Source organism: Symphalangus syndactylus, chromosome 5, assembly GCF_028878055.3.
Source record: "Symphalangus syndactylus isolate Jambi chromosome 5, NHGRI_mSymSyn1-v2.1_pri, whole genome shotgun sequence".
Lineage (NCBI taxonomy): Eukaryota > Metazoa > Chordata > Mammalia > Primates > Hylobatidae > Symphalangus > Symphalangus syndactylus.
The window spans coordinates 66,245,887-66,271,820 of NC_072427.2; the positions used below are offsets into that span (position 1 = coordinate 66,245,887).

Consider the following 25,934-nt stretch of genomic DNA (forward strand, 5'->3'; position numbering starts at 1 on the left):
ATTCTCCTGCCTCAGCCTCCCGAGTAGTGGGACTACAGACGCACGCCCCATGCTCAGCTAGTTTTTGTATTTTTAGTAGAGATGGGGTTTCACTATGTTGGGCAGGCTGGTCTCAAACTCCTGACCTAGTGATCCGACCGCCTCGGCCTCCCAAAGTGCTGGGATTACAGGCGTGAGCCACTGCACCTGGCCTATATTAGGTCTTATTCTTTAAATAGTAAAAGCTTTTATTGTGCTGGTTTTTGCCAGAAAGCATCAACCTTGCTTATAGGACCAAATTTTTGGAACTCTATGCATAATCAGACCTGGCACAATGGCTCACCGCTGTAATTCTAACACTTCGGGAGGCTGAAGTGAGGATCCCTTGAGCCCAGTTTGAGCCCATAGCAAGGCCTTGTCTCTACAATTTTTTTTTTTTTTTTAATTAGCCAGGCATAGTGACACAAACGTGTGGTGCCAGCTATTCAGGATACAGTTGGGAGGATCACTTGAGACCAGGAAGTCAAGGCTGCAGTGGGCCATGTTCACACCTCTGCACTCAGGCCTGGGTGACACAGTGAGACCCTGTCTCACCACCCTCCCCTCAAAAAAAGCATAAGCAGGCCAGGCGCAGTGGCTCACTCCTGTTATCCTAGCAGTTTGGGAGGCCAAGGCGGGTGGATTTGCCTGAGCTCAGGAGTTCGAGACCACCCTGGGCAATACGGTGAAACCCCGTCTCTACTAAAACACAAAAAATTAGCCGGGCGTGGCAGCGTGCACCTGTAATCCCAGCTACTCAGGAGGCTGAGACAGGAGAATTGCTTCAACACTCAGGAGATGGTAGTTGCGGAGATCAGGCCACTGCACTCTAGCCTGGGTGACAGAGTGAGACTCCATCTCAAAAAAAAAAACATATATATATATGTATATATATATTCTGCTAGCTACATCTCAACCAAGTTAGCTTCTCTATCCTCCACCACTTGGATATGTAATTTCTTGATTGTGCTAGTGCCAAAGGCTCTCCTTAGTGGTGTGCTTGCTGCCCTTCCCACCTGTTTTCCACAGGACAACCACAGTGACATTCTGAAAAAGTAAATTTGATTAGGCAGGCCTTCTTTTAAGGACCTCATAAGGCCCTTATATATATGCCATCCCTCCATCACCTTATTAATTCCTATTCATCTTTCAGACCACTGCTGAAACTTCCCTTCTACACAGAGGCTTCCTTTCCCAGAAACCCAGACCAGGTTACCTGCTTTATGTGCGTGTATCCCTTTGTTCCCTTACTTCAAAACCCTTACTAGAGTCATAATTTTACATATCTATTTTTTTTTTAAGATGGAGTTTCACTCTTTGCCCAGGCTGGAGTGCAGTGGCGCGATCTCGGCTCACTGCAGCCTCTACCTGTTGGGTTCAAGCAATTCTTCTGCCTCAGGTTCCTGAATAGCTGGGATTACAGGTGCGCACCACCATGCCTGGCTAATTTTTGTATTTTTAGTAGAGACGAGGTTTCACCACATTGGCAAGGCTGGTCTTGAACTCCTGACCTCAAGTGATCCACCCGCCTCGGCCTCCAAAAATCTGGAATTACAGATGTGAGCCACCGCGCCAGGCCTGTAATTTTACATATCTTTATGTGATTATTTGAATGTCCGTCTCTGACTAGATGATAAATTCTAAGGATACAGTGTGTCTATTTTTGCTTACCTTTTATCCCCAGCACCTAGTCTAACACTTTACAAATATACATTAAATTAGTATTTTGATAAGTTACCCAAAGTGCTACATAAAACAAAATTGGAGAAAATAGTACTTTGGTAACTGTTTTGTTTTATCATTCCTTTCATTATTCCTCTGTTAACCTCAGTTTACAACTGAAAAAGAGACCAATTGTATATTATTCAGGCAATTTATTAAACATTACCTATAGAATATTATGATCTGTATTTTACATAAGTTAGAAAATGATTTATTAGTATTCATAACAACTGCTCCACGTAGGAGTAATAGAAGTCAACATTAAGCCCAACTCTATTTTCAGACCAACCATGCAACTTTAGATCAGAGGACACATGGGACTTTGTATCTTAATTCCTAAATTTACAGTCAAAGACATTTTCAGAGATAAGTATTATGAATTCAATAAGAATCTAAAGTAAGTTCTTAAGGCAAATAGCTATAAAAGAGAAGAATCCTTAGTTTCTCATCTTCTAAAAACAGCTTCACAAATAATTTGGAAAATGAGCCTAAAGGTAAATAGAAACTGCATTTCCCCTCCATTCTTGAAGCCAATCTTTTTCAAGAAATGACTAAGCAGCACCTGTTGTTGAAGACAGCAATAAAGCCTGAACCTAACATTCAAGCTTTGGTACAGGATCAGTTTTCTGGCTTGGACTGGTCAGGAGTCACTTCACTCAGAATCTTCATTAGTGATTTTAAGCGATCGTGCGTTAGCACTATCTTCTCTTTCAGCTAGGAAGAGAAATATATAGATATCAGGGCATCATTTTTAATTTTTACTTATTTTAAGAGACAGGGTCTCACTCTGTTGCCTGAGCTGGAGTACAGTGGCACATTCGTAGTTCACTGCAGCCTCAAGCTCCTGGTCTCAAGTAATCCTCCTACTTCAGCCTCCTGATTAGCTAGGACTACAGTCATGTGTTTCAAGTTTTCTTTGTAGAGATGGGGTCTTGCTTTGTTGCCCAGGCTGGTGTTGAACTCCTGGCAATCAGTGATCCTCCTGCCTCGGCCTCCCAAAATGCTGGAATTACAGACATGAGCCACCACACCAAGCTGGATATCTGGGCATTTTAAGCTTAACTATCAATTTGCTGGTCACAAACACCATTTCAAATTTAAGCTAGTTTATATCTAGTAATTGGGAGCTGGCAATGTCTAAATGCATTTGAGGAATACATTTCTTCTAATTCTGGAAGAACTTTATACAACAACCTAGCACACAGTAAGATCCTCAGATGTGGCTAGGCGCAGTGGCTCACGCCTGTAACCCCAGCACTTTGGGAGGCCGAGTCAGGCAGATCACGAGGTCAGGAGATCAAGACTATCCTGGCTAACATGGTGAAACCCCGTCTCTACTAAAAATACAAAAACAAAATTAGCCGGGCACGGTGGCGGGCGCCTGTAGTCCCAGCTACTCAGGAGGCTGAGGCAAGAGAATGAGTGAACCCAGGAGGCAGAGCTTGCAGTGAGCTGAGATCGTGCCACTGCATTCCAGCCTGGGCAACAGAGCGAGACTCCCTCTCAAAATCAATCAATCAATCAATCAATCCTCAGATGTAAAGTTTCATGTGAAAAAAGACAAAACATTGCTGAGCAGCACTGCTGCTGTGAAGATGAATAAAGTGTGGTCACAGAGCTTTGTGGAGACAGTCTTCTCCTTTTCCAGTGGCAAGAATTTAGCTTTTCTTTTAACCCTTTGTTAACAGTAACAAATGCCTCTCTGACTTTAATATTCTACTAATGGTCTGCAAAGTTAACTCTGGTTATTAGGTTTAGAACAGATAACTGTTGCAATTAGATAATTTTTAAGGGTTCTTACAGCTATATTTAGAATGAAATTTAGGGGTGTTACTCAGCAGGGCAAGAGCAGTGGCTTCTGATCATCTCCATTTGCCCCTCCCAGCATAGGATTTCCACCCTACAAGCAAGCTGGGGGCAAGGGCAACTGGGTTCCCATCTACTGGGGAGGCTGAGGCAGGAGAAGCACTTGAACCTGGCACTCACACCTGTAATCCCAGCACTTTGGTATTCCGAGGCGGGTGGGTCACCTGAGCTCGGAAGTTTGAGAACAGCCTGGCCAACATTTTTAGCAGAGATGGTGAAACCCCGTCTCTACTAAAAATACAAAAATTATCCGGGCATGGTAGTGCGCACCTGTAGTCCCAGCTACTCAGGAGGCTTTTTAGTATTTTTAGTAGAGACAGGGATTCTCCATGTGGGAGAATCGCTTGAACCCGGGAGGAGGGGGTTACAGTGACCCAAGACTGTGCCACTGCATTCCAGCCTGGGAGGCAGAGTGAGACTCTGTCTCAAAAATAAATAAATAAATGTTTCTGTATTTGCCATATACCTTGAAGAAAATTTCCACAGACTTAAGATGGTTGTTTCCTTTATAATATTCTTCCTGGATCCTATCCATGGAACTCCTCATACTGCCATTCCAAAGTCATTTCCCATACCAATTATTATTATTATTATTTTTGAAACAGATTCTCACTGTCACCCAGGCTAGAATGCAATGGCGTGATCTTGGCTCACTGGAACCTCTGCCATCCAGGTCCAAGCGATTTTCCTGCTTCAGCCTCTCGAGTAGCTGAGGCTGGGATTACAGGCACCTGCCACCGCGCCTGGCTAATTTTTGTAGTTTTAGTAGAGACAAGGTTTCATCATCTTGGCCAGGCTGAACTCCTGACCTTGTGATCCACCCACCTCGGCTTCTCAAAGTGCTGGGATTACAGCTGTGAGCCACCGCACACAGCCAGTAAGAATTCTTTTTTTTTTTTTTTTTTTTTCAGAGTTTCACTCTCAATGGCGAGATCTCAGCTCACCGCAACCTCTGCCTCCCAGGTTCAAGCGATTCTCCTGCCTCAGCCTCCCGAATAGCTGGGATTATAGGCATGCGCCAACACGCCTGGCTAATTTTGTATTTTTAGTAGAGATGGGGTTTCTCCATGTTGGTCAGGCTGGTCTCGAACTCCTGACCTTAGGTGATCTGCCCGCCTCAGCCTCCCAAAGTGCTGGGATTACAGGCATGAGCCACCACACCCAGCCTTTTTTTTTTTTTTTTTTTTTTTTTGAGATGGATTTTCACTCTTGTTGCTCAGGCTAGAGTGCAATGGCATGATCTTGCCTCACCACAACCTCTGTCTCCCGGGTTCAAGTGCTTCTCCTGTCTTAGCCTCCCAAGTAGCTGGGATTACAGGCATGTGCCACCATGCCCGGCTAATTTTGTTATTTTTAGTAGAGACAGGGTTTCTCCATGTTGGTCAGGCGGGTCTCGAACTACTGATCTTGGGTTATCCGTCTGCCTCAGCCTCCCAAAGTGCTGGGATTACAGGTGTGAGCCACCACGCCCGGGCAAGAATTTTTTTTGAGACGGAGTCTCACTCTGTTGCCCAGGCTGGAGTGCAGTGGTGCAATCTCAGCCCACTGCAACCTCCACCTCCCAGTTCAAGCAATTCTCCTGCCTCTGCCTCCCGAGTAGCTGGGATTACAGGCACGTGCCACCATGCCCGGCTAATTTTTTGTATTTTTAATAGAGATGGGGTTTCACTGTGTTAGCCAGGATGGTCTCAATCTCCTGACCTCATGATCTGCTCGCCTTGGCCTACCAAAGTGCTGGGATTACAGGCGTAAGCCACCACGCCCGGCCAAAAATTCTTAATAACTGTTTTATCGCTCTTATGTCTGAGACAGTTGAGCAATTACAAGGTGTTTGCAAAGAAGACAGCTCTATGGCAAGATGATGATATCCATTCCCAGCACAAAGGAGAATACAGGAGTGCAGCAGTTGAGCAGCTTTTCCTTTCTTCTTGAACTACACCTTACCAGTGTGGTTTTAGTATTTTGCTTTTCATTACAAATTCAATAGGGAAGGTCAAATCAAGTATAAAGGATTATTGAGCATCATACCATTTCATCATCCCCAAGTTCATTGGTAGAAGTTATCAAGAGTTGTCTGTATTTTTAAAAAGCATACAACCATCATAAATTTTACCTCTGCAATCTTTTCTGATAGAGGAACATTTTGAATATCCATCTCTGATGCATTTACTATGGCTTTTGTTTTTAAGAGATAGCTAGATAGGAAAAAAGAAAATATTGGTGTCATACCATGGTTAAGATTATAAATGAAACCCTGTCTCCACTAAAAATAACAAAAAGGTAAGTTTACCTTCTAAAGAAAATATGTGTCAAAAAAGCCTGCCTTCTTAATGATTTTCATTTCAAGACTCATGATGTTACAGTTGGCCCACCATATCCATGGGTATAGCATCCATGGATTCAAACCACAGACTAAAAATATTCGAGAAAAAAAACTAGATTGTGTCTGTACTGAACAGGTACAGACTCTTTTTCTTGTCATCATTCCCTTAACATTACAACAACTTGTAAATTTCCTATGTAAATTTGTAATGTACATAGCATTTACATTACGTTAGCTGTCGTAAGTAATCTGGAGATTAAAGTATAAAATATATACTTTTGTACTTTAAAAAGGAGGATATCCAAAAGTAATGTGCAAATATTACACCATTTAATATCAGAAACTTGAGTGTCCATGGATTTTGGTATCTGGTGGGGTCCTGGAACCACAGATACTGAAGGATGACTACATTTTCTTGGAAAAACAAAACAAAAAATAAACAAATCGGAGAGGATCTCTGCCGCATCCTACCAGAGACAAAATTATCTCAGGGTAAATTAAAGACAAAAACCAGGCTCATATGAATAATTACGATGATTATAAGCTTTACACTTCATCAGTAGGATCCTGTAGCACAGTTTGAAGGAAAGTAATCCCAGTGTGAGACAGTGTTGGTCACCTATTCCCAGTAGCTATTCCTCACTTTTTTTTTTTTTTTTTTTTTTTTTTGAGATGGAGTCTCGCTCTGTTGCCCAGACTAGAGTGCAGTGGCACGATCTCAGCTCACTGCAACCTCTGCCTCCTGGGTTCAAGCGATTCTCCTGCCTCAGCCTCCCGAGTAGCTGGGATTACAGGCTTGCGCCACCACGCCCAGCTAATTTTTGTATTTTTAGTAGAGATGGGGTTTTGCCATATTGGAGAGGCTGGTCTCGAACTCCTGACCTCAGGTGATCCCCCTGCCTCAGCCTCCCAAAGTGCTGGGATTATAGGCGTGAGCCACCAAGCCCAGCCTTCCTCACTTCTTTATTGCCAACCGAATCCAGATTTTTGCCACGAGCCTACTGTTACATATTTGCTTTCTCAGATGAGGTGATCATGTGACATAGTTGTGGCCAACAAGGGTAAGAAAACGGGACGGGTGTGCTGGCTCACACCTATAATCCCAGCACTTTGGGAGGCTGAGGCAGGCAGATGGCTTGAGACCAGAAATTTGAGACCAGCCTGGGCAACATAGCGAAACTCCATCTCTTTTTTTTTTTTTTTTGAGACAGAGTCTTACTCTGTCACCCAGGCTGGAGTACAATGGCGTGATCTTGGCTCACTGCAACATCTGCCTTCCAAGTTCAAGCAGTTCTTCTGCCTCAGCCTCCCAAACAGCTGGGATTACAGGTGCCCACCACCATGCCCAGCTAATTTTTGTATTTTTAGCAGAGACAGGGTTTCACCATATTGGACAGGCTGGTCTTGAATTCCTGACCTCAGGTGATCTGCCTGCCCCAGCCTCCCAAAGTGCTGGGATTACAAGCATGAGCCACCATGCCTGGCCAGCAAAACCCCATCTCTACAAAAAATACAAAAATTAGCCAGATATGGTGGCATGCCTGTAGTCCCAGCTACTTGGGAGGCTGAGTTGGGAGGATCACCTGAACCCAAAAGGTTGAGGCTGCAGTGAACCATAATCGCTCCAGCCTGTGTGACAGAGTGAGACCCTGTCTCAAAAAAAAAAAAGAATAAAAAAAAGATTAAGAAAATTTATGCTGGTGGGGCGCAGTGGCTCATGGGTATTTAATCCCAGCACTTTGGGAGGCCGAGGCAGGTGGATCACCTGAGGTCAGAAGTTTGAGACCAGCCTGGCAAACATGGTAAAACCCCATTTCTACTAAAAATACAAAAATTAGCCGGGCATGGTGGAGTGCACCTGTGGTCCCATCTACTTGGGAGGCAAGGCAGGAGAATCACTTGAACCTGGGAGGCGGAGGTTGCAAAGAGCTAAGATCACACCACTGTGTTCCAACTTGGGTGACAGAGCAAGACTCTGTCTCAAAAAAAAAAAAAAAAACAAAAACAAAATTTATGCTGATGAAAAGGGGAGATTTTCTTGTGTTCCTATACTCTCCATATCCTTTTCCTTCATGTGTAGGATGCTATCATCAATAGATGTAATGACTGTAATTGCAGCAGCCATCCCGAATCCAAGAGGAAAAGTCCAAAGTTTCTACTTAATCAAAAAGAATGTCCTGACCTTTTATCCAACTCATTTTAAAGATTAAGAAATTAACCAAAATCCCATAATGCTTTTCAAATTTATGTTAAAAATGTGTTACTAAAAGCTTACTTCCCTAGCAAAAATGCAATTATTGCTTCTCTAGAACATTTTTTTTTTTTTTTTTTTTTTTTTTTTTTTTTTTTTTGAGACGGAGTCTTGCTCTGTCGCCCAGGCTGGAGTGCAGTGGCGCAGTCTCGGCTCACTGCAAGCTCTGCCTCCCGGGTTCACGCCATTCTCCTGCCTCAGCCTCTCCAAGTAGCTGGGACTACAGGCGCCCACCACCACGCCCGGCTTATTTTTTTTTTTGTATTTTTAGTAGAGACAAGGTTTCACCGTGGTCTCGATCTCCTGACCTCATGATCCGCCCGCCTCGGCCTCCCAAAGTGCTGGGATTACAAGCGTGAGCCACCGCGCCCGGCCGTAGAACATTTATTTACTTTTGTACTGATTTCTAAAAAAGATGTGGGATTACTAACAGCACACATTTACAGTTTTTTTTTTCCCACTTTAAAGTTAATTCTAAATAGAAATTGCTTAAGAATCTAGAAATTGGCCGAGCGCAGTGGCTCACACCTGTAATCCCAGCACTTTAGGAGGCCGAGGCAGGCGGATCACAAGGTCAGGAGATCGAGACCATCCTGGCTAACACGGTGAAACCTCGTCTCTACTAAAAATACAAAAAAATTAGCCGGACATGGTGGCGGGCACCTGTAGTCTCAGTTACTTGGGAGGCTGAGGCAGGAGAATGGCGTGAACCTGGGAGGCGGAGTTTGCAGTGAGCGGAGATGGTGCCACTGCACTCCAGCTCCAGCCTGGGCGAAAGAGCAAGACTCCGTCTCAAAGAAAAAAAAAAAAAAGAATCTAAAAATTGAAGCTGGGCATGGTGACCCAGGCAGGAGAATCACTTGAACCCAGGAGGCGGAGGTTGCAGCGAGCTGAGATCACGCCACTGCACTTCCAGCCTGGGTGACAGAATAAGACTCCATCTTTAAAAAAAAAAAAAAAAAAAAAAAAAAAAAAAAAAAAAAGAGTAAATGATCAACCCATCTCAGGTATATATTTTGTGTTGGAAATTTGCAATGAAAAACAAACGGTATACCTAATGCACAGTGAGCAACCCATGGTAAAGGACTGGCTTATAAGTTTTATTGTTTAGTCAACCATAACTCAGCTAAAAACATCTATCTAAGCATAAGAAATGAGAAAAAGCGGCCGGGCACGGTGGCTCATGCCTGTAATCCCAGAACTTTGGGAGGCCAAGGCGGGCGGATCACGAGGTCAGGAGATCGAGACCATCCTGGCTAACACAGTGAAACCCCATCTCTACTAAAAATACAAAAAATTAGCCAAGCGTGGTGGTGGGCGCCTGTAGTCCCAGCTACTTGGGAGGCTGAGGCAGGAGAATGGTGTGAACCCAGGAGGTGAAGCTTACAGTGAGCCAAGATCACGCCACTGCACTCCAGCCTGGGTGCCACAGCAAGACTCCGTCTCAAAAAAAAAAAAAAAGAAATGAGAAAAAGGAAACCTTTTAGTTTTATGAGCAGAAAAAAAGCTTTTGAGTTAAGACGTGCTCAAATCTCAGCTCTTCCACCTCTTTGAGCCCTAGTTTTCTTAAACTATATTAAGAACTCAGTGATATAAGCATAATGCCTACATAAACTAGGTTGTCAATGCTTGTTTTTGTTTTTTAATGGTCAAGGAAAGACTTCTAAGGATGTTTCAGTTTCTTGTAATAAATAAAAAAGCTTAAGTTAAAAGTACAATTTATTAGGAAAATAGTGAAATAGCCAATGTAATTAATGAGAAAGGAGAGCCAGGAGGGTAGTTTTTCTGATGCTTTGAGGCTACGTGATCATTATTTTTACTTTTCTCTGTGTCTGCTTCATGTTTTACTGCAGAGAAGACTTCCCTGCAGCTACATGCATCACATGGGAAATAGCTATCCCATACATAGAGCTTTCACTTCCAAACTTCAACACTAGTACTATCTACACGTAACTGGTATTTCTGGGCCCTTGTTTCAAATTCCTAAGGTAGAAAACTGGTTGGCTTAGTTTGGGTCAGGTATCCATTTTATTTATTTATTTTTTTGAGACAGAGTCTCACTCTGTTGCCAAGCTGGAGTGCAGTGGCGCGATCTTGGCTCACTGCAACCTCTGACTCCCTGGTTCAAGTGATTCTCCTGCCTCAACCTCCCAAGTAGCTGGGATTACAGGAATGTGCCACCACGCCCAGCTAATTTTTTTGTATTTTTAGTAGAGACGGGGTTTCCCCATGTTGGCCAGGATGATGTCGATCTCCTCACCTCATGATCTGCCCACCTCGGCCTCCCAAAGTACTGGGATTACAGGCATGAGCTACCACGCCTAGCACTGCTTTTCTTTTTTAAGAGACAAGGTCTTGCTCTGCTCCCCATGCTAGAATACAATGACACAATCATAGCTTACTGTAACCTTGAACTCCTGGGCTGTAGCTATCCTCCCACGTTAGCCTCCCAAGTAGCTAGGACTACAGGCATACACCACCACACACAGTTAATATTTTAAATTTTTTGTAGAGACAGAGTCTTGCTATGTTGCCTAGGCTGGACTCAAACTCCTAAGCTCAAACAATCCTCCAACTCAGCCTTCCAAAGTGCTGAGATTACAGGCATGATCCACCATGCCTGGCCAGGTATTCATTCTTGATCCAGTACCTGGGAGTGGGAATCACACATGATACAAATCACACGATACAAATATACAAGGCCCCACCTATTAGAGGGAGACAGAGGCTGGGCACAAACCCAAATGGTATCTACTACATTATTTTGCAAAAGCTTGCTTTCTAGAATGTTCTTTTTATCTTTTTTTTATTTATTTTTATTTTTTCTGAGACGGAGTCTCGCTCTGTCACCCAGGCTGAAGTGCAGTGGTTCGATCTTGGCTCACTGCAACCTCCGCTTCCTGGGTTCAAGCAATTCTCCTTCCTCACCTCCCGAGTAGCTGGGACCACAGGTGTGCACCACCACACTTGGCTTATTTTTGTATTTTAAATGCAGATGGGGTTCCCCCATGTTGGCCAAGCTGGTCTCAAACTCCTGACCTCAGGTGAACCCCCGACCTCGGCCTCCCAAAGTGCTGGGATTACAGGCATGAGCCACTGCACCCGGCCCATACAATGTTCTTTTTATTTTTTAAGGGAGCAGTTTGAGACGGGAGGCTTCACCATGTTGCCTAGGCTAGTCTCAAACACCAAGATTCAAGGGATCCTCCTGCCTCAGCCTCCTGGGTAGCTAGAATTACAGGCACACACCATCACATCTGGCAACAAGTTTCTTTAATGAAAGAATACCTTCTGAATTCTCCTATGGTATGATTTTTAAGATATGGTATGATAAGAAGACATAGAAGATAATCAAAATGTTATAAGATTATCTTTTGGTCCCACTGCTATCTTTTTTTTGTCACCCAAAGCGGAATGCAGTGGTATGATCACAGCAAACTGTAACCTTGAACTCCTGGGCCCAGATGATCCTCCCACCTCAGCCTCCCAAGTAACTGGGACTATAGGGGCACGCTGCCACATCCAGCTGATTTTTTTAAATTTTGTATAAAAAAAATAGGGGTCTCACTGTATTGCCCATGGAGGTCTTGAACTCCTGCCCTCAAACAGTCCTCCCACCTTGGCCTCACAAAGCACTGGCATTACAGGTGAGCCATCACACCTGGCCCACTGCTATCTTTTTGTCAAAGACAATGCCTGACTTTAGCATCTTTTTGGTACAAACACTTTGTCTTTTTTTTTTGTGAGACAGAGTCTTGTTCTGTCGCCCAGGCCTGAGTGTAGTGGCACAATCTCAGCACACTGTGCAACCTCCACCTCTCAGGTTGAAGCAATTCTCTTGCCTCAGCCTCCCAAGTAGCTGGGATTACAGGTGTGCACTAGCATGCCCAGCTACTTTTTTTTTTTTTGGACAGAATCTCACTGTCTCCCAGGCGGGAGTGCAGTGGCGCGATCTCACAGTGGTGCGATCTCAGCTCACTGCAGCCTCCGCCTCCCAGGTTCCAACAATTCTCGTGCCTCAGCCTCCTGAGTAGCTGGGATTACAGGCATCTACCACCACACCTGGCTAATTTTTGTATTTTTCGTAGAGACGGGTTTCACCATGTTAGCCAGGCTGGTCTCAAACTCCTGACCTCAAGTGATCCACCCGCCTCAGCCTCCTAAAGTGCTGGGATTACAGGCATGAGCCACTGTGGTCAGCCTACTTTGTCTTTCCTGAAAAATCTTTTAAAATTTATTTGATGGACTTTGTCTCTAAATAAATAAAATAAAATGTATTTGATGATCAATATCTAAGTCTACTCACCACACCATTTTGTCACTGGAAAGGCAGAAGTGACCTCTCAAGGCAGCCAGGGCAGCATGGGTAGAATACAGATGGAAACCAATGGGAATCCCACAAGAACCACAGAATAAAAGGTTGTAAGTACTAGGGGTGGGGAAAAACAGAATATGGGTAAGAATAAAAAATCATATAAGAAATAAAAAACAACTAGTCTCTGAAGCATTCCTAACACCTAAGTCAGGGTGAAAATTACATTGTAATAGGAATGAGACGGAAAGAATGCCACATTCAAGAAAGGATAACTCAGATTGTAATTTAATTACATGCTGGATTGCGGATACCCTCTTATATTCTGGTCAAAGCAATCATGGATGTATAATTGTCGCTTCAGAAGAGAAAGGTAATTTACCCCTAATAAACACAAAAAGAGCTAACTAATCTGATTAACATTTAAAACTACAAATCACCATGTAAAAAGGCTATCATTATATAAATTCAGTTGTTGAAAAAATAATCAAGTTGACTGGGGCCTTACTAAACAAATTGTTCATAGAACTAAAATCAAGATTTGTCTTTTGCTTATATAAAAAAAAAAAAAGTTAATGAAAAAAATGCCCAGACTAAAAGAAAAAGGGAATCCCATTACCCTAGCAAGCCATCTATTTTGTTTTCCTTATCCTCTGAAAAGATTACTGATGAAGAGTCAGATGTTGATTTTAGTTCTCATTACAATTCTTGAGCAAGTCATCATATTTGCTGGTATATAAGACATATTTAAATATTAGAAAGAAACATTTTGGTCAGGCACAGTGGTTCACACCTACTGTAATCCCAGCACTATGAGAGGCCAAAGTGGGCAGATAGCTTGAGCCCAGGAATTCGAGACCAGCCTAGGCAACATGGTAAAACCCTGTCTTAAAATAAAAAATAAATTTTTTACAAGAAAAGCACTTTAAGAAAATATTTCATCATGCATGTGCTAAAAGCAATTTTAAAGTGGTTTGGTAAAGGAAAAATTAATTGTATTAATATATAGTATGAAGTTTTTTTTTTTTTTTTTTGAGACAGGTTCTTGCTCTGTCGCCCAGGTTAGAACGTAGTGATACAATCATAGCTCACTGCAGCCTTCAATTCCTGGGCTCAACTGATCCACCTGCCTCAGCTTCCCAAAGCTGGGACTACAGGTGCATGCTACCATGCCCTACTAATTTTTTTTTGGCAGAAATGGGGTCTTACTTTGTTTCCCAGGCTAGCAGAGTTCTGTTAAAAAATACAACATAAAAATCACATAGCTAGCCCGGGCATGATGGCTCACGCCTGTAATCCCAGCAATTTAGGAGGCCAAGGCGGGTGGATCATCTGAGGTCAGGAGTTCGATACCAGCCTGGCCAACGTCGTGAAACCCTGTCTCTACTAAAAATAAAAAAATTAGCCAGGCCTGGTGGCGGGTGCCTGTAATCCTAGCTACTCAGGAGGCTGAGGCAGGAGAATCACTTGAACCCGGGAGGCGGAAGTTGCAGTGAGTGGAGATTGTGCCGTTGCACTCCAGCCTGGGCAACAAGAGCGAAACTCCATCTTAAAAAAGAAAAAAAAAAAATCACATAGCTAAAAAGAAATACTCATGTCAACGGATACTAAAAAAAGAACAAATAACAAAATATATTAAGTTTATTGGTAAATGAAGTCCCACACCACACATATAGTAATGTAATCTTGTGAATATAGTTAACCAGAAAGCAAACGATGAAATAAAGTGTCATTAATTTGAAATTCCACGTAGGCATTAATTAATTCAGACAAAGCACAGTACTTACAAACAAATGTCTCAGTGGAAATTAATTTCCATTTGGGCGCAATGGCTCACGCTTGTAATCCCAGCATTTTGGGAGGCGGGTAGATCACTTGAGATCAGGAGTTTGAGAACAGCCTGGTCAACATGGTGAAACTCCGTCTCTACTAAAAATACAAAACTTAGCTGGGTTTCCAGAAGGTTTTCGATTTACTTTGCCCAGATCCATCAGAGGAATAACTATCTATAGTAGCTATAGATAGTAATAGTAAATGAGCATTGACTTCAACTTAAAGTCACCAGCTGCGATAGCCCCTAACAAGAAAGCCTGTCCTTTGAAGCTTTTCTTCTTTTTCCTTTTTTTTGGATGGAGTGCAGTGGTACAATCACAGCTCACTACAGCTTTGACATCCCAGACTCAAGTGATCCTCCAACCTCAGCCTTCCAAGTAGCTGGGACCACAGGTGCACACTAAAATGCCCATCTAATTTTTAAATTTTTCGTAGAGACAGGTTCTTGCTATGTTGCCCAGGCTGGTCTTGAACTCCTGTGCTCAAGCAATCCTCCCACCTTGGTCTCCCAAAGTGCTGGGATTACACATGTGAGTCACTGTGACCAGCTCCTCTGAAGCCAGGTAATGACTTCTCCTTTCTACCTATGAAAGTCTGAGATGGTATCTTCTTCCAATAGAAGGCTGTTTCATCTGCACTGAAAATATGTTTAGTGTACCCACTGTCATTTTCTGCAGCTTCTGCATCAGTACTTGCTGTTTCACTTTGGACTTTTATGTTATGGAGGTTTCTTTCCTTAAATCTCACGAACCAACCTCTACTTTTTTTTTTTTTTCAGATGGTCTTGCTCTGTCACCCAGGCTGGAGTGTGGTGGCACAATCACAGCTCCACTGCAGCCTCAACCTCTCTGGGCTCAAGCCAGCCTTCCTTCTCAGCCTCCCAAGCAGCGGGGACTATGGGTGTGTGCCACCACATCCGGCTAAATTTTTTGGTATTTTGTAGAGACAGCATTTCACCATGTTGCCCAGGCTGATCTCAAACTCCTGGGTTCAACCAATCCACCCACCTCGGCCTCCCAAAGTGCTGGGATTACAGGCGTGAGCCATTGCAGCGAGCCAACATTTGATACTCTCAACTTCTTCTGCAGCTTCCTCACCTCTCAGCCTTCACAGAATTGAAGAGAGTTAGGGCCTTGTTCTGGATTAGGCTTTAGTTTAAAGGAATGTTGTGGCTGATTTGATCTTCTACTCATACCACTCAAACTTTCTCCATAACAGCTTATCACTGGAATAGCACTTTTAATTTCCATTTATTTATTTGTTTGTTTGTTTGTTTGATGGAGTTTCGCTCTTGTTGCCCAAGCTGGAGTGCAATGGTGTGTTCTTGGTGCACTGCAACCTCTACCTCCCAGGTTCAAGTGATTCTCCTGCCTCAGCCTCCCAAAGAGCTGGAATTACAGGTGTGCACAACCATGCCTGGCTAATTTTGTATTTTTAGTAGAGATGGGGTTTCGCTATGTTGGTCAGGCTGGTCTTGAACTCCTGACCTCATGTGATCCACCCGCTTCAGCCTCCCAAAGTGCTGGGATTACAAGCGTGAGCCACCGCGCCTAACCCCATTTTTTTTTTTTTTTTTTCTTGAGACGGAGTCTCGCTCTGTCGCCCAGGCTGGAGTGCAGTGGCACAATCTCGGCTCACTGCAAGCTCTGCCTCCCAGGTTCACGCCATTCTCCTGCCTCAGCCTGAGTAGCAGGAACTACAGGCGCCCGCCACCACGCCCGGCTAATTTTTTGTATTTTTAGTAGAGACAGGGTTTCACCATGGTCTCGATCTCCTGACCTCGTGATCCGCCCGCCTCGGCCTCCCAAAGTGCTGGGATTACGAGCGTGAGCCACCGTGCCTGGCGAACCCCATTTTTTTCTTCATATTCACGATTTGGCATGACTTCACATGCCTTCCTCACTAAGCTTAATCATTTCTAGCTTTTGATTTAAAATGAGAGACTTGCAACTTTTTCTTTCACTTGAACACTTAAAGGCCATTGTTGGGTTATTAATTGGCCTGAGAAGGTGAGACTGAATGGCTAGCTGGTGGAAGTCAAAACACATGCATGTATTGATTAAGTTTGCTGTCTTCAATGGGTGCGGTCTGTGGCATCCCACAATTACAATAGTAACAGCAAAGATCACTGGTCACAGATCAGCGTTAACAGACATAATGATGAAAAGATTTTAAAAACTGCCAGAACTGGCCGGGCATGGTGGCTCACGCCTGTAACCCCAGCACTCTGGGAGGCCGAGGCAGGCGGATCATGAGGTCAGGAGATCAAGACCATCCTGGCTAACATTGTGAAACCCTATCTCTACTAAAACTACAAAAAAATTAGCTAGGTGTGGTGGTGGGCCCCTGTAAGTCCCAGCTACTCGGGAGGCTGAGGCAGGAGAATGGTGTGAACCCAGGAGGCTGAGCCTGCAGTGAGCCTAGATCACACCACTGCACTCCAGCCTGGGTGACAGAGCAAGCCTCTGTCTCAAAATAAATAATAAAAATAAAAACTGCCAGAATTACCAACATGTGACACAGAGACACAAAGTGAGCACATGCTGTTAGAAATGGTGTCAACAGACTTGCTCAACAAAAGCTTGTCACAAACCTTCAATTTGTTTAAAAGAAAAAAAAAAAGCAGTCCCTGGGCTGGGCGCAGTGGCTCACACCCGTAATCCCAGCACTTTGGGAGGCCAAGGCAGGTGGATCACTTGAGGTCAGGAGTTCGGGACCAGCCTGGCAAACATGGCGGAACCCATCTCTGATAAAAATACAAAAATTAGCTGGGTGTGGTGGCATGCACCTGTAATCCCAGCTACTAGGGAGGCTGAGGCAGGAGAGTTGCTTGAACCTGGGAGGTAGTGGTTGCAGTGAGCCAAGATCATGCCACTGCACTCCAGTCTGGGCAACAGAGCAAGACTCTGTCTCAAAAAAAAAAAACAAAAAACCAACAACAAAAACTGCATTACCTGGGCTGGGCATAGTGGCTCACACCTGTAATCCCAGCACTTTGGGAGGCCAAGGTGGGCAGATCACTTGAGGTCAGGAGTTCGGGACCTGCATGGCCAACATGGCAAAACCTTGTCTCTACTGAAAATACAAAAGTTAGCTGGGTGTGGTACCGCACACCTGTCATCCCAGCTACTAGAGAGGCTAAGGCAGAAGAATTGCTTGAAGCCAGGGGGCAGAGGTTTCAGTGAGCCAAGATCATGCCACTGGACTCTAGCCTAGACAACAGAGTGACTCCATCTCAAAAAAACAAACAAACAAAAAAGCAGTATCTGCGAGTGCAGTAAAACACAGTATAACTACATTTTGTTGAATATTACCATAAAACAAGGAAAAGAAAATTGCAGTAAGTTCAGATAGTAAGATTAATGATATAGCAGTGCCTCAGTGGCTAAACCATAGTTTACGATTTAAAAAAATTTATCCTAAGTTGACTACTGTAGAAGAAAAAAAGAACTTCATTCCCACACTTTGCCTCTGATCATGTGTATAGTCTGTGGCTCCTTATTGTTTTTTGTTTTTGCTTTTTTGAGATGGAGTTTCGCTCTTGTTCCCCAGGCTGGAGTTGCAATGGCGTGATCTCGGCTTACCACAACCTCCGCTTCCTAGGTGCAAGTGATTCTCCTGACTCAGCCTCCCAAGCGAGTAGCTGGATTACAGGCATGCACCACCACGCTCGGCTAATTTTGTATTTTTACTAGGGACAGGGTTTCTCCATGTTGATCAGGCTGGTCTCGAACTCCTGACCTCAGGTGATCCACCCGCCTAGGCCTCCCAAAGTGCTGGGATTACAGGTGTGAGCCACTGCACCCGGCCCCATATTTTTAACAATCTTACCACAGTAGGTACTACATCTCTAACCATCCGTGCTGAGCTGCTTTGGGTTGCCTTGCTCTGACACAAAGGGTTGGCATCACCTAGCTTGCTGGGCCTTCCATCATTACATTGGATCATGGGCACTGGAGGATATTATAGGAGGAAAATACTTCCAATACACTACCAAATACAACTGTTTCTCCATATCCTTATCAGTAGAATGAGGTCAACTAGACTGTTATCTTTTGGTTATAATAGTCTGTGAATCTACAAGACAACAGGCAGTAATACCAAAGTGATGAAGAGTTGATTTACTGTATGTGATTGGTTTCAAAATACTCCAGGAATTTAAAAAAAAAAAAAGTGAAGGGTATAGAGGAAAATAATTGTCAAAATATTAATAACTGTTGAAACTAGGTACCTGGGGCTTATTATATTGTTTGTGGTATGTTTAAATTTTTTTTTTTTTTTTTTTTGAGATGGAGTCTTCCTCTTGTTGCCCAGGTTGGAGTGCAATGGCGTGATCTCGGATCACTGCAACCTCCGCCTCCTGGGTTCAAGCGATTCTCCTGCCTCAGCCTCCCCAGTAGCAGGGATTACAGGCGCCCGCCACCACGCCCAGCTAATTTTTATATTATTAGTAGAGATGGAGTTTCACTACGTTGTCCAGGCTGGTCTTGAACTCCTGACTTCGTGATTCTTCCGCCTCAGCCTCCCAAAGTGCTGGGATTACAGGAATGAGTCACTGCACCCAGCCAGAATTGGGATATATCTTTAAAAAGAAAAGAGCCTGGGCGCAGTGGCTCACACCTGTAATCCCAACACTTTGGGAGGCCGAGGTGGGAGGATCACGAAGTCAGGAGATTAAGAACATCCTGGCCAACATGGTGAAACCCCATCTCTACTAAAATACATAAAATTAGCCAGATGTGGTGGTGTGCACCTGTAGTCCCAGTTACTTGGGAGGCTGAGGCAGGGGAATCACTTGAACCCGGGAGGCACAGTTTGCAGTGAGCCAAGATTGTGCCACTGCACTTCAGCCTGGGCAACAGAGCAAGATTCCATCTCAAAAAAATAAAAAAAATAAAAAAATTGAAAAAGAAAAGAAAGGCTGAGTGCAGTGGCTCATGCCTGTAACGCCGGCACTTTGGGAGGCAAAGGTGGGCAGATCACTTGAGTTCAGGAGTTCAAAACCTGCCTGGGCAACATGGTGAAACCCTATCTCTATGACAAATTAGCTGGGCATGGTGGTGCATGCCTTATAGTCCTAGCTACTTCGGAGGCTGAGGTGAAAGGATGGCTTGAGCCTGGGAGGCGGAGGTTGCTCTCCATCCTGGGTAAAAGAGCCAGACTCCATCTCAAAAAATAAATAAATAGAAAAAAGTTTCTTGTAAAGATCCTCAGCAAAATATTTATGGATAGAATGATATAATTTCAGGTATCTGCTCAAAACATTGTGGAGGATAGTTATTTTGTTTTGTTTTAGAGATGAAGTCTCGCTATGTTGCCCATGATGGACTTGAACTCCTGGGTTCAAGTGATCCTCCCACCTTGGCCTCCAAAAGTGTTGGGATTACAGGTGTGAGCCAGCATGATAAGCCAACTATGATTTTAGATGAAATAAGACTGGCCGAGAGTTGTTAACTGCTCTAGTTTAGTGACAGGTAGACAGAGGTTCATTATATTCTTCTCTCGCGTTTGAATTTGCCATAACAATTAAAAAAAAATCTACTTCACTTATAATACAAACAAAATTCCATTTAAATAAAGATGCTGTTGAGCACAACAAAAGCTCAGGGTAACAAAGCTATTTCTAAGTGTCAACATACTATAATAATCCTTTTTAAAATTAGTTACAATAAATCCTCTACCAGTAAGAGAACAATAAAATGTAGATGGAAGTAACCTTGTATCTGTCAACTTTATGACTTTGAATCTAAGAGGTTCATGCCAATTGTAGAATGTTTAAATGTTGGAGGGAGTATATTTTAGGAGTATTCAAATATGACAGATTGAGAGGGATCAATTTATTTCACATGCCTCATTAAGAGTAAAGTTAAGGCCTGGCGTGGTGGCTCACACCTGTAATCCCAGCACTTTGGGAGGCTGAGGCAGGTGGATCACAAGGTCAGAAGTTCAAGACCAGCCTGGCCAACATGGTGAAACCCCGTCTCTACTAATAATACAAAAATACAAAAATTAGCCAGGCATGGTGGCGTACGCCTGTAATCCCAGCTACACGGGAGGCTAAGGTAGGAGAATAGCTTGAACCCAGGTGGCGGAGGTTGCAGCGAGCCAAGATACCACCACTGTGCTCCAGCCTGGGACAGAGTAAGACTCCATCTCAAAAAAAAAAAAAAAGAGTAAAAAGAACCCGAGTCTGCTGTCTCTAAAATTTATGCTCTTTTAGCTGCATCAGTAATCATCCTCTTAATTCATTCTCTGACCCCATCTAGGTAATGAACGTACACTTAGAAAAAAATCAAGTTGTCTTGAGCTGTGCCATTTCATAACCCTCTCTCCAAGTCCCATATAGCTCATCTTACTCCACAAATACAGAAACACATGGGGCTTTCTATTTTTTTTTTTTTTTTTTTTTTTTTTTTTTCAGATGGAGTCTTGATCTGTCGTCCAGGCAGTAGTGGTGCGATCTTGGCTCACTGCAACCTCCACTTCCCAGGTTCAAGCCATTCTCCTGCCTCAGCCTCCCAAGTAGCTTGGACTACAGGCACTTGCCACCTCGCCCCCCTAATTTTTGTAGTTTTAGTAGAGACGTGGTTTCACCATACTGGCCAGGATGGTCCCGAACTCTTGACCTTGTCATCTGCCTGCCTTGGCCTCCCAAAGTGCTGGGATTATAGGTGTAAGCCACTGCACCTGGCCTCCCTCCAGTTTTTTACAAAGCATCTAAACCAGCATTGTCTAATAGGAATATAATGTGAGTCACATATGTAATTTTAAATTTTCTATTCATTTTGCTTTTTTTTTTTTTTGAGAAAGAGTCTCGCTCTGTTGCCCAGGCTGGAGTACAGTGGGATGATCTTGGCTCACTGCAACCCCCGCCTCCTGGATTCAAGCAATTCTCTGCCTCAGCCTCCCGAGTAGCTGGGATTACAGACGCCCGCCACCACGCCCAGCTAATTTTTGTATTTCTAGTAGAAACGGAGTTTCACCATATTGGCTAGGCTGGTCTTGAACTCCTGACCTCGTGATCCACCCGCCTCGGCCTCCCAAAGTGCTGGGATTACATGCATCAGCCACCACGCCCGGCCTAATTTTGCTTTAAAAAACAAAATAAAAACAGGTGAAATTAGTTTTAAAATATTTTATTTAACCCAATATATCAAAAATGTCATTTCACCATGTAATCAATTTTTTTTTAAGACAGAGTTTCGTTCTTGTTGCCCAGGCTGGAGTGCAATGGCACGAACTCAGCTCACCACAACCTCTACCTCCCAGGTTCAAGCGATTCTCCTTCCTCAGCCTCCTGAGTAGCTGGGATTACAGGCATGTGCCACCATGCCCGGCTAATTTTGTATTTTTAGTAGAGACAGGGTTTCTCCATTTTGGTCAGGCTGGTCTTGAACTCCCGACCTCAGGTGATCTGCCTGCCATTGCCTCCCAAAAGTGCTGGGATTACAGGCATGAGCCACCGCTCCCAGCCGTAATCAGTATTTTTTTTTTTTTTTTGATACGGAGTCTCGCTCTGTCACCCAGGCTGGAGTGCAGTGGCACAATCTTGGTCACTGCAAGCTCCGCCTCCCAGGTTCACGCCATTCTCCTGCCTCAGTCTCCTGAGTAGCTGGGGCTACAGGCACCCACCACCATGCCTGGCTAATTTTTTGTATTTTTAGTAGAGACGGGGTTTCACCGTGTTAGCCAGGATGGTCTCGATCTCCTGACCTTGTGATCCGCCCGCCTCAGCCTCCCAAAGTGCTGGGATTACAGGCATGAGCCACCGCACCCGGCCTGTAATCAGTATTTGTACATGATTAATTTTTCTGTACTAAGTCTTTGAAATCCAGTGTGTATTGTTCGTTCACAGCATATCTCAATGCAAATTTAATAATATATAATAGCTACATATGACTAGTGATTACAGTATAGGACAGCACGGGTCTAGATTCATTATCCTCCTCTCCAAGAGCACATTCAGGAACCTTCTGCCTCTAGCCCCAGAATACACCCAATTCCAAGCAGGCAATTGCTCCTTCTTGCTTTGTCCCCTTTGGGTGGGAAGGGGACTCCTATAGCGATAGGGAGTGTCTTTTATTCAGGAAAAAGAAAGGGAGCTGTGGGTCTAACTCCGTTTTTGAAGTCTGTCCAAGCTGCAGAAATCTTCCTGGTTACTGGACAAAGCAACTAAGAATTCCTATACTTTAACCCTAACGTTGAATCGAACTGGTCAGAATGAAATGAATTGTCTCAGTGTTAAAGCCAAAACTCAAAATTGAGGAGCCTTGCAATACCAAATTCACTGACTACTTTATTGTCACTTGTAAATCATAGCACAGGCAGGTCACAAAGTTTACCAGGCAGTATTCAAGTACATAACATTCTAGTTGTGTTTTTCTCCAGTTTCTGGGGTTACTGAAGAATTAGCCCTGGCATAGCTTATTACAAACTAACCATAATAGCACACTTAAAAGTTCTAGTATCACGCGTGGGCAACATACGAAGGCCTCTACAAAAAATTAAAAAATTAGCCGGGAGTGGTGGTGTGTGCCTGTAGTCCCAGCTACTCCGGAGGCTGAGTCTGGGAGGATAGCTTGAGCCAGGAAGGTAGGGGCTGTAGTGAGCTATGATCGCACCACTGCACTCCAGCCTGGGGGAGAGCAAGACTCTGTCTCAAAAAGTTCTAATATCTAAAAGGATTGCAGTTTATAGTATGTTATTCTCACTGCAAACCAAAAGGTTATTTTTTTCTTTTTTCCACTACTAGATAAATCTTTCTTAGCCTCACTTCACTTGTACAAGCCACCTGGGAGAAGTGGCCCTCAGGAAGATCCTAAAACCTATACACAAATACAACTTTTTCATTTCATTAATACATCAAGTTCATATAAGAGTGAAACAGGTAAAAGCAGCATCCCAAACTGTTTTCTCCTCGTACATGTCAGTTCCACGCTCTTCAGTCTCAAAGTCAGGGACTAGAGACCAATGTAATTATCAATACGTACCTGCCTTTGAGTGAACCTTCAATGCCAACTAGGAAGGGCGCTTCCAAAACGACGTTATTTGTAACTCCTAGGAAGACAAACACGGGTCAGAACCCATACTCTGCGGGCCTTGAAATGGAAAATCTCTCCTCTAGACAGACTCATTCTGGCCATAAATATCAGGAAACTCCCCGATTCCCTGCCCCATCCCCAGGCCAAGGAGTTATTTGCTTCCAAATTTTCATCCCGTTTTCTTCCCCAGGTGGTTCTCCGCCACCCGGTGGAGAAAGCGGGAACACCCTCTCGGGCTAGCCTCGGCCTTTCCCGAACGCCTCACTGCACTCACTGGAGAAGACCACGGCCCCGAGGGATCGCGACAGGTCCCAGGCGAGGTGCACCGAGTCGGCGAGCACTGCGTGGCACTGTGCGCACTGGAACACAGCGCACCTCTCAGGCTGCAGCCAAGACGGCAGCTGCGGGCCGGAGGCCGGCTCCTCAGCCCCCAGCCCTGCGGGGCCGAGCGGCGAGGACCCCTTCAACACCTGCGTATCCCACTCCATGGAAGTCGTAGAAGAAGCTTCGTCAATCGCCCTCTCAGTGCCATCACAAAAGTCGCCCCGGGGCGGCGTTGCACAATGCGAGCGATGCCGAAGCAGCTGAGCCGCCATCTTCCCGCAGCCGCCGCCTTCGTTTCGAATACACGCCAGGCCCCGCCCCAAGCACAGCTCCTGCGTCCTCATTGGACATCGTGGGTAATCCAAGCACTGGAGTCCGAGTCCGCGCACTCGTTACCTGAACAGGCCTTACAGGCCGTTTGGCGCCTGCGTATTCGTGAGGTGTGAGAAAAGCGCGCGTCTGTTGGGACGGGAAATCAGCCTTTCTATTGGTCAGGGTTAGAAACCCCGCCTTTGAGGCGTTTTCAACCAATGGAAGCGCGGCATTCTTCATTTAAACTGTCTATAAATTTCTGCTTAGTCAAAGTTAAGAGTGGCGCCAGGGATTTGAACCGCGCTGAAGAGGTTTGGTGATCCATCTTCTGAGTATCGCCGGGATTTCGAATCGCGATGATCATCCCCTCTCTAGAGGAGTTGGACTCCCTCAAGTACAGTGACCTGCAGAACTTAGCCAAAAGTCTGGGTCTCCGGGCCAACCTGAGGGTACGGCGCTAGCGGTGCAGGTCCCTGGGCGGGCGCGGCGGGAATAGCGGCCTCGGAGAGATACGGTGCGAAGGGACCGAGAGGGAAGCCCGGGGACTGAGGCAGCTGTCCCTGCCCCTCGGGCGGTAGATGTGGTTCACGGTAGTCCCAGTTAGAACTCTGATAAACGGAAGAGGAACTGTAGTTTTCACCTCATTTTGAAGCTGGCTTGTCTGGGTGCTCACATGATAAGCTCTGTTCCGAGGGGTGGTTTATTGTTTTTTGTTTTGTTTTGTTTTGAAATTACTTTATACCTCTCGGCGTCGATTACGAAACGCAGGCCCAGAAAGCACAAGGGGTGTCGTTAATCGTTAGACAAGTAAATAATTGGCTCAGCTTCTGGAAAACCCCAAACAGACTTCAGTGATTTGTAATATTGCCGATAATCTCTTGAAACTTTATTGATGGACCTGTCAGGAAAAAAAAAAATCGACTTTTAGGGGACCACCTCCTTGGGTAAACTTTTATAACTCAGCCCTGATCTAGTATAGTCATGTACTTATTGATGACTGTTGTGTTGATGGTCTCTATCAAAACCAGTAAGGTCTTTGACTCCGAGGCTACAAGATGTTTGGAGAGTTGGCCCGGCGCTGTGGCTCACGCCTGTAATCCCAGCACTTTGGGAGGCCGAGGCAGGCGGATCACCTGAGGTCAGGAGTTCGAGACTCAGCCTGGCCATTAAAAAATTAGCCGGGCGTGGTGGCACACGCCTGTGATCCCAGCTTTTTGCCTGTGATCCCAGCTACTTGGGAGGCTGAGGCAGGAGAATCGCTTGAACCTGGGAAGCCGAGGTGGCAGTGAGCCAAGATCGCACCACCGCACTCCAACTTCGGTGACAGAGCGAGACTCAGTCTCAAACAAAACAAAAACAAACAAAAACAGGATGTTAGGAGATTTGGGGATTTAATGTAGGATAGCGGTTTTATATATTTTGTTAATAGTTGAGACTTCGCACATAATACTGTTGTATACTCTGGAGGTTTCTCCTGCAGGGTGTGATACAGTGAATAAATGCCTAAATCAATTGTCACAAATGTTTTTTTTTTATTTGTTTGTTTGTTTTTTCTTTGAGACCGAGTCTCGCTCTGTCACCCAGGCTGGAGTGCAGTGGCGCGATCTCGGCTCACCGCAACCTCCGCCTCCCGGGTTCAAGCGATTCTCCTGCCTCAGCCTCCTGAATAGCTGGGGTTACAGGCGAGTGTCACCACGTCCAGCTAATTTTTGTATTTTTGGTAGAGATGGGGGTTCACCATGTTGGTCAGGCTGGTCTCGAACTCCTGACCTCGTGATCCGCCCACCTCAGCCGCTAAAGTGCTGGGATTACAGGCGTGAGCCACAGCGCCTGGCCTAAATTGTTTAAACAAAATAATCAGGGCCTAAGTGCCTGTTGGGGCTGAATGACCAAAGGGTTTTCCTTGGAGATATTTCTGGGCTGTAGTGGTTA

The 25,934-nt window shown here is 44.7% G+C and overlaps 2 protein-coding genes across 37 annotated transcripts in view; one reads left to right on the plus strand and one right to left on the minus strand.

Annotated features, from left to right (window-relative positions):
* Positions 1-25,934, plus strand: part of NUSAP1 (nucleolar and spindle associated protein 1) — a 96,245-nt gene that overhangs the window by 23,887 nt on the left and 46,424 nt on the right. For 24 of the 35 annotated variants that reach the window (XM_063639119.1, XM_063639115.1, XM_063639120.1 and 21 more), the window contains exon 1: positions 24,314-24,451. In XM_063639119.1, coding sequence (XP_063495189.1) covers positions 24,359-24,451 — 93 coding nt within the window. In that variant the 5' untranslated portion in view covers positions 24,314-24,358. Of the gene's footprint in view, positions 1-23,556; positions 24,452-25,934 lie in introns of those variants that run through there. The other 11 variants (XM_055278776.2, XM_055278777.2, XM_063639132.1 and 8 more) reach the window with 8 other exon arrangements.
* On the minus strand, positions 1,878-24,112 carry OIP5 (Opa interacting protein 5). Of its 2 annotated transcripts, XM_055278790.2 has the most exons (5): positions 23,641-24,112; positions 23,316-23,382; positions 12,487-12,609; positions 5,720-5,801; positions 1,878-2,454 (listed from the first exon to the last, which is right to left on the minus strand). In XM_055278790.2, exons 1-5 carry the CDS (start codon positions 24,032-24,034, stop codon positions 2,359-2,361), a joined length of 762 nt encoding a protein of 253 aa, XP_055134765.1. In that variant the 5' UTR covers positions 24,035-24,112; the 3' UTR covers positions 1,878-2,358. The 2 variants fall into 2 exon arrangements, with proteins under 2 accessions (XP_055134765.1, XP_055134766.1); XM_055278791.2 differs by lacking the exon at positions 12,487-12,609 and having other exon boundaries at positions 23,641-24,034.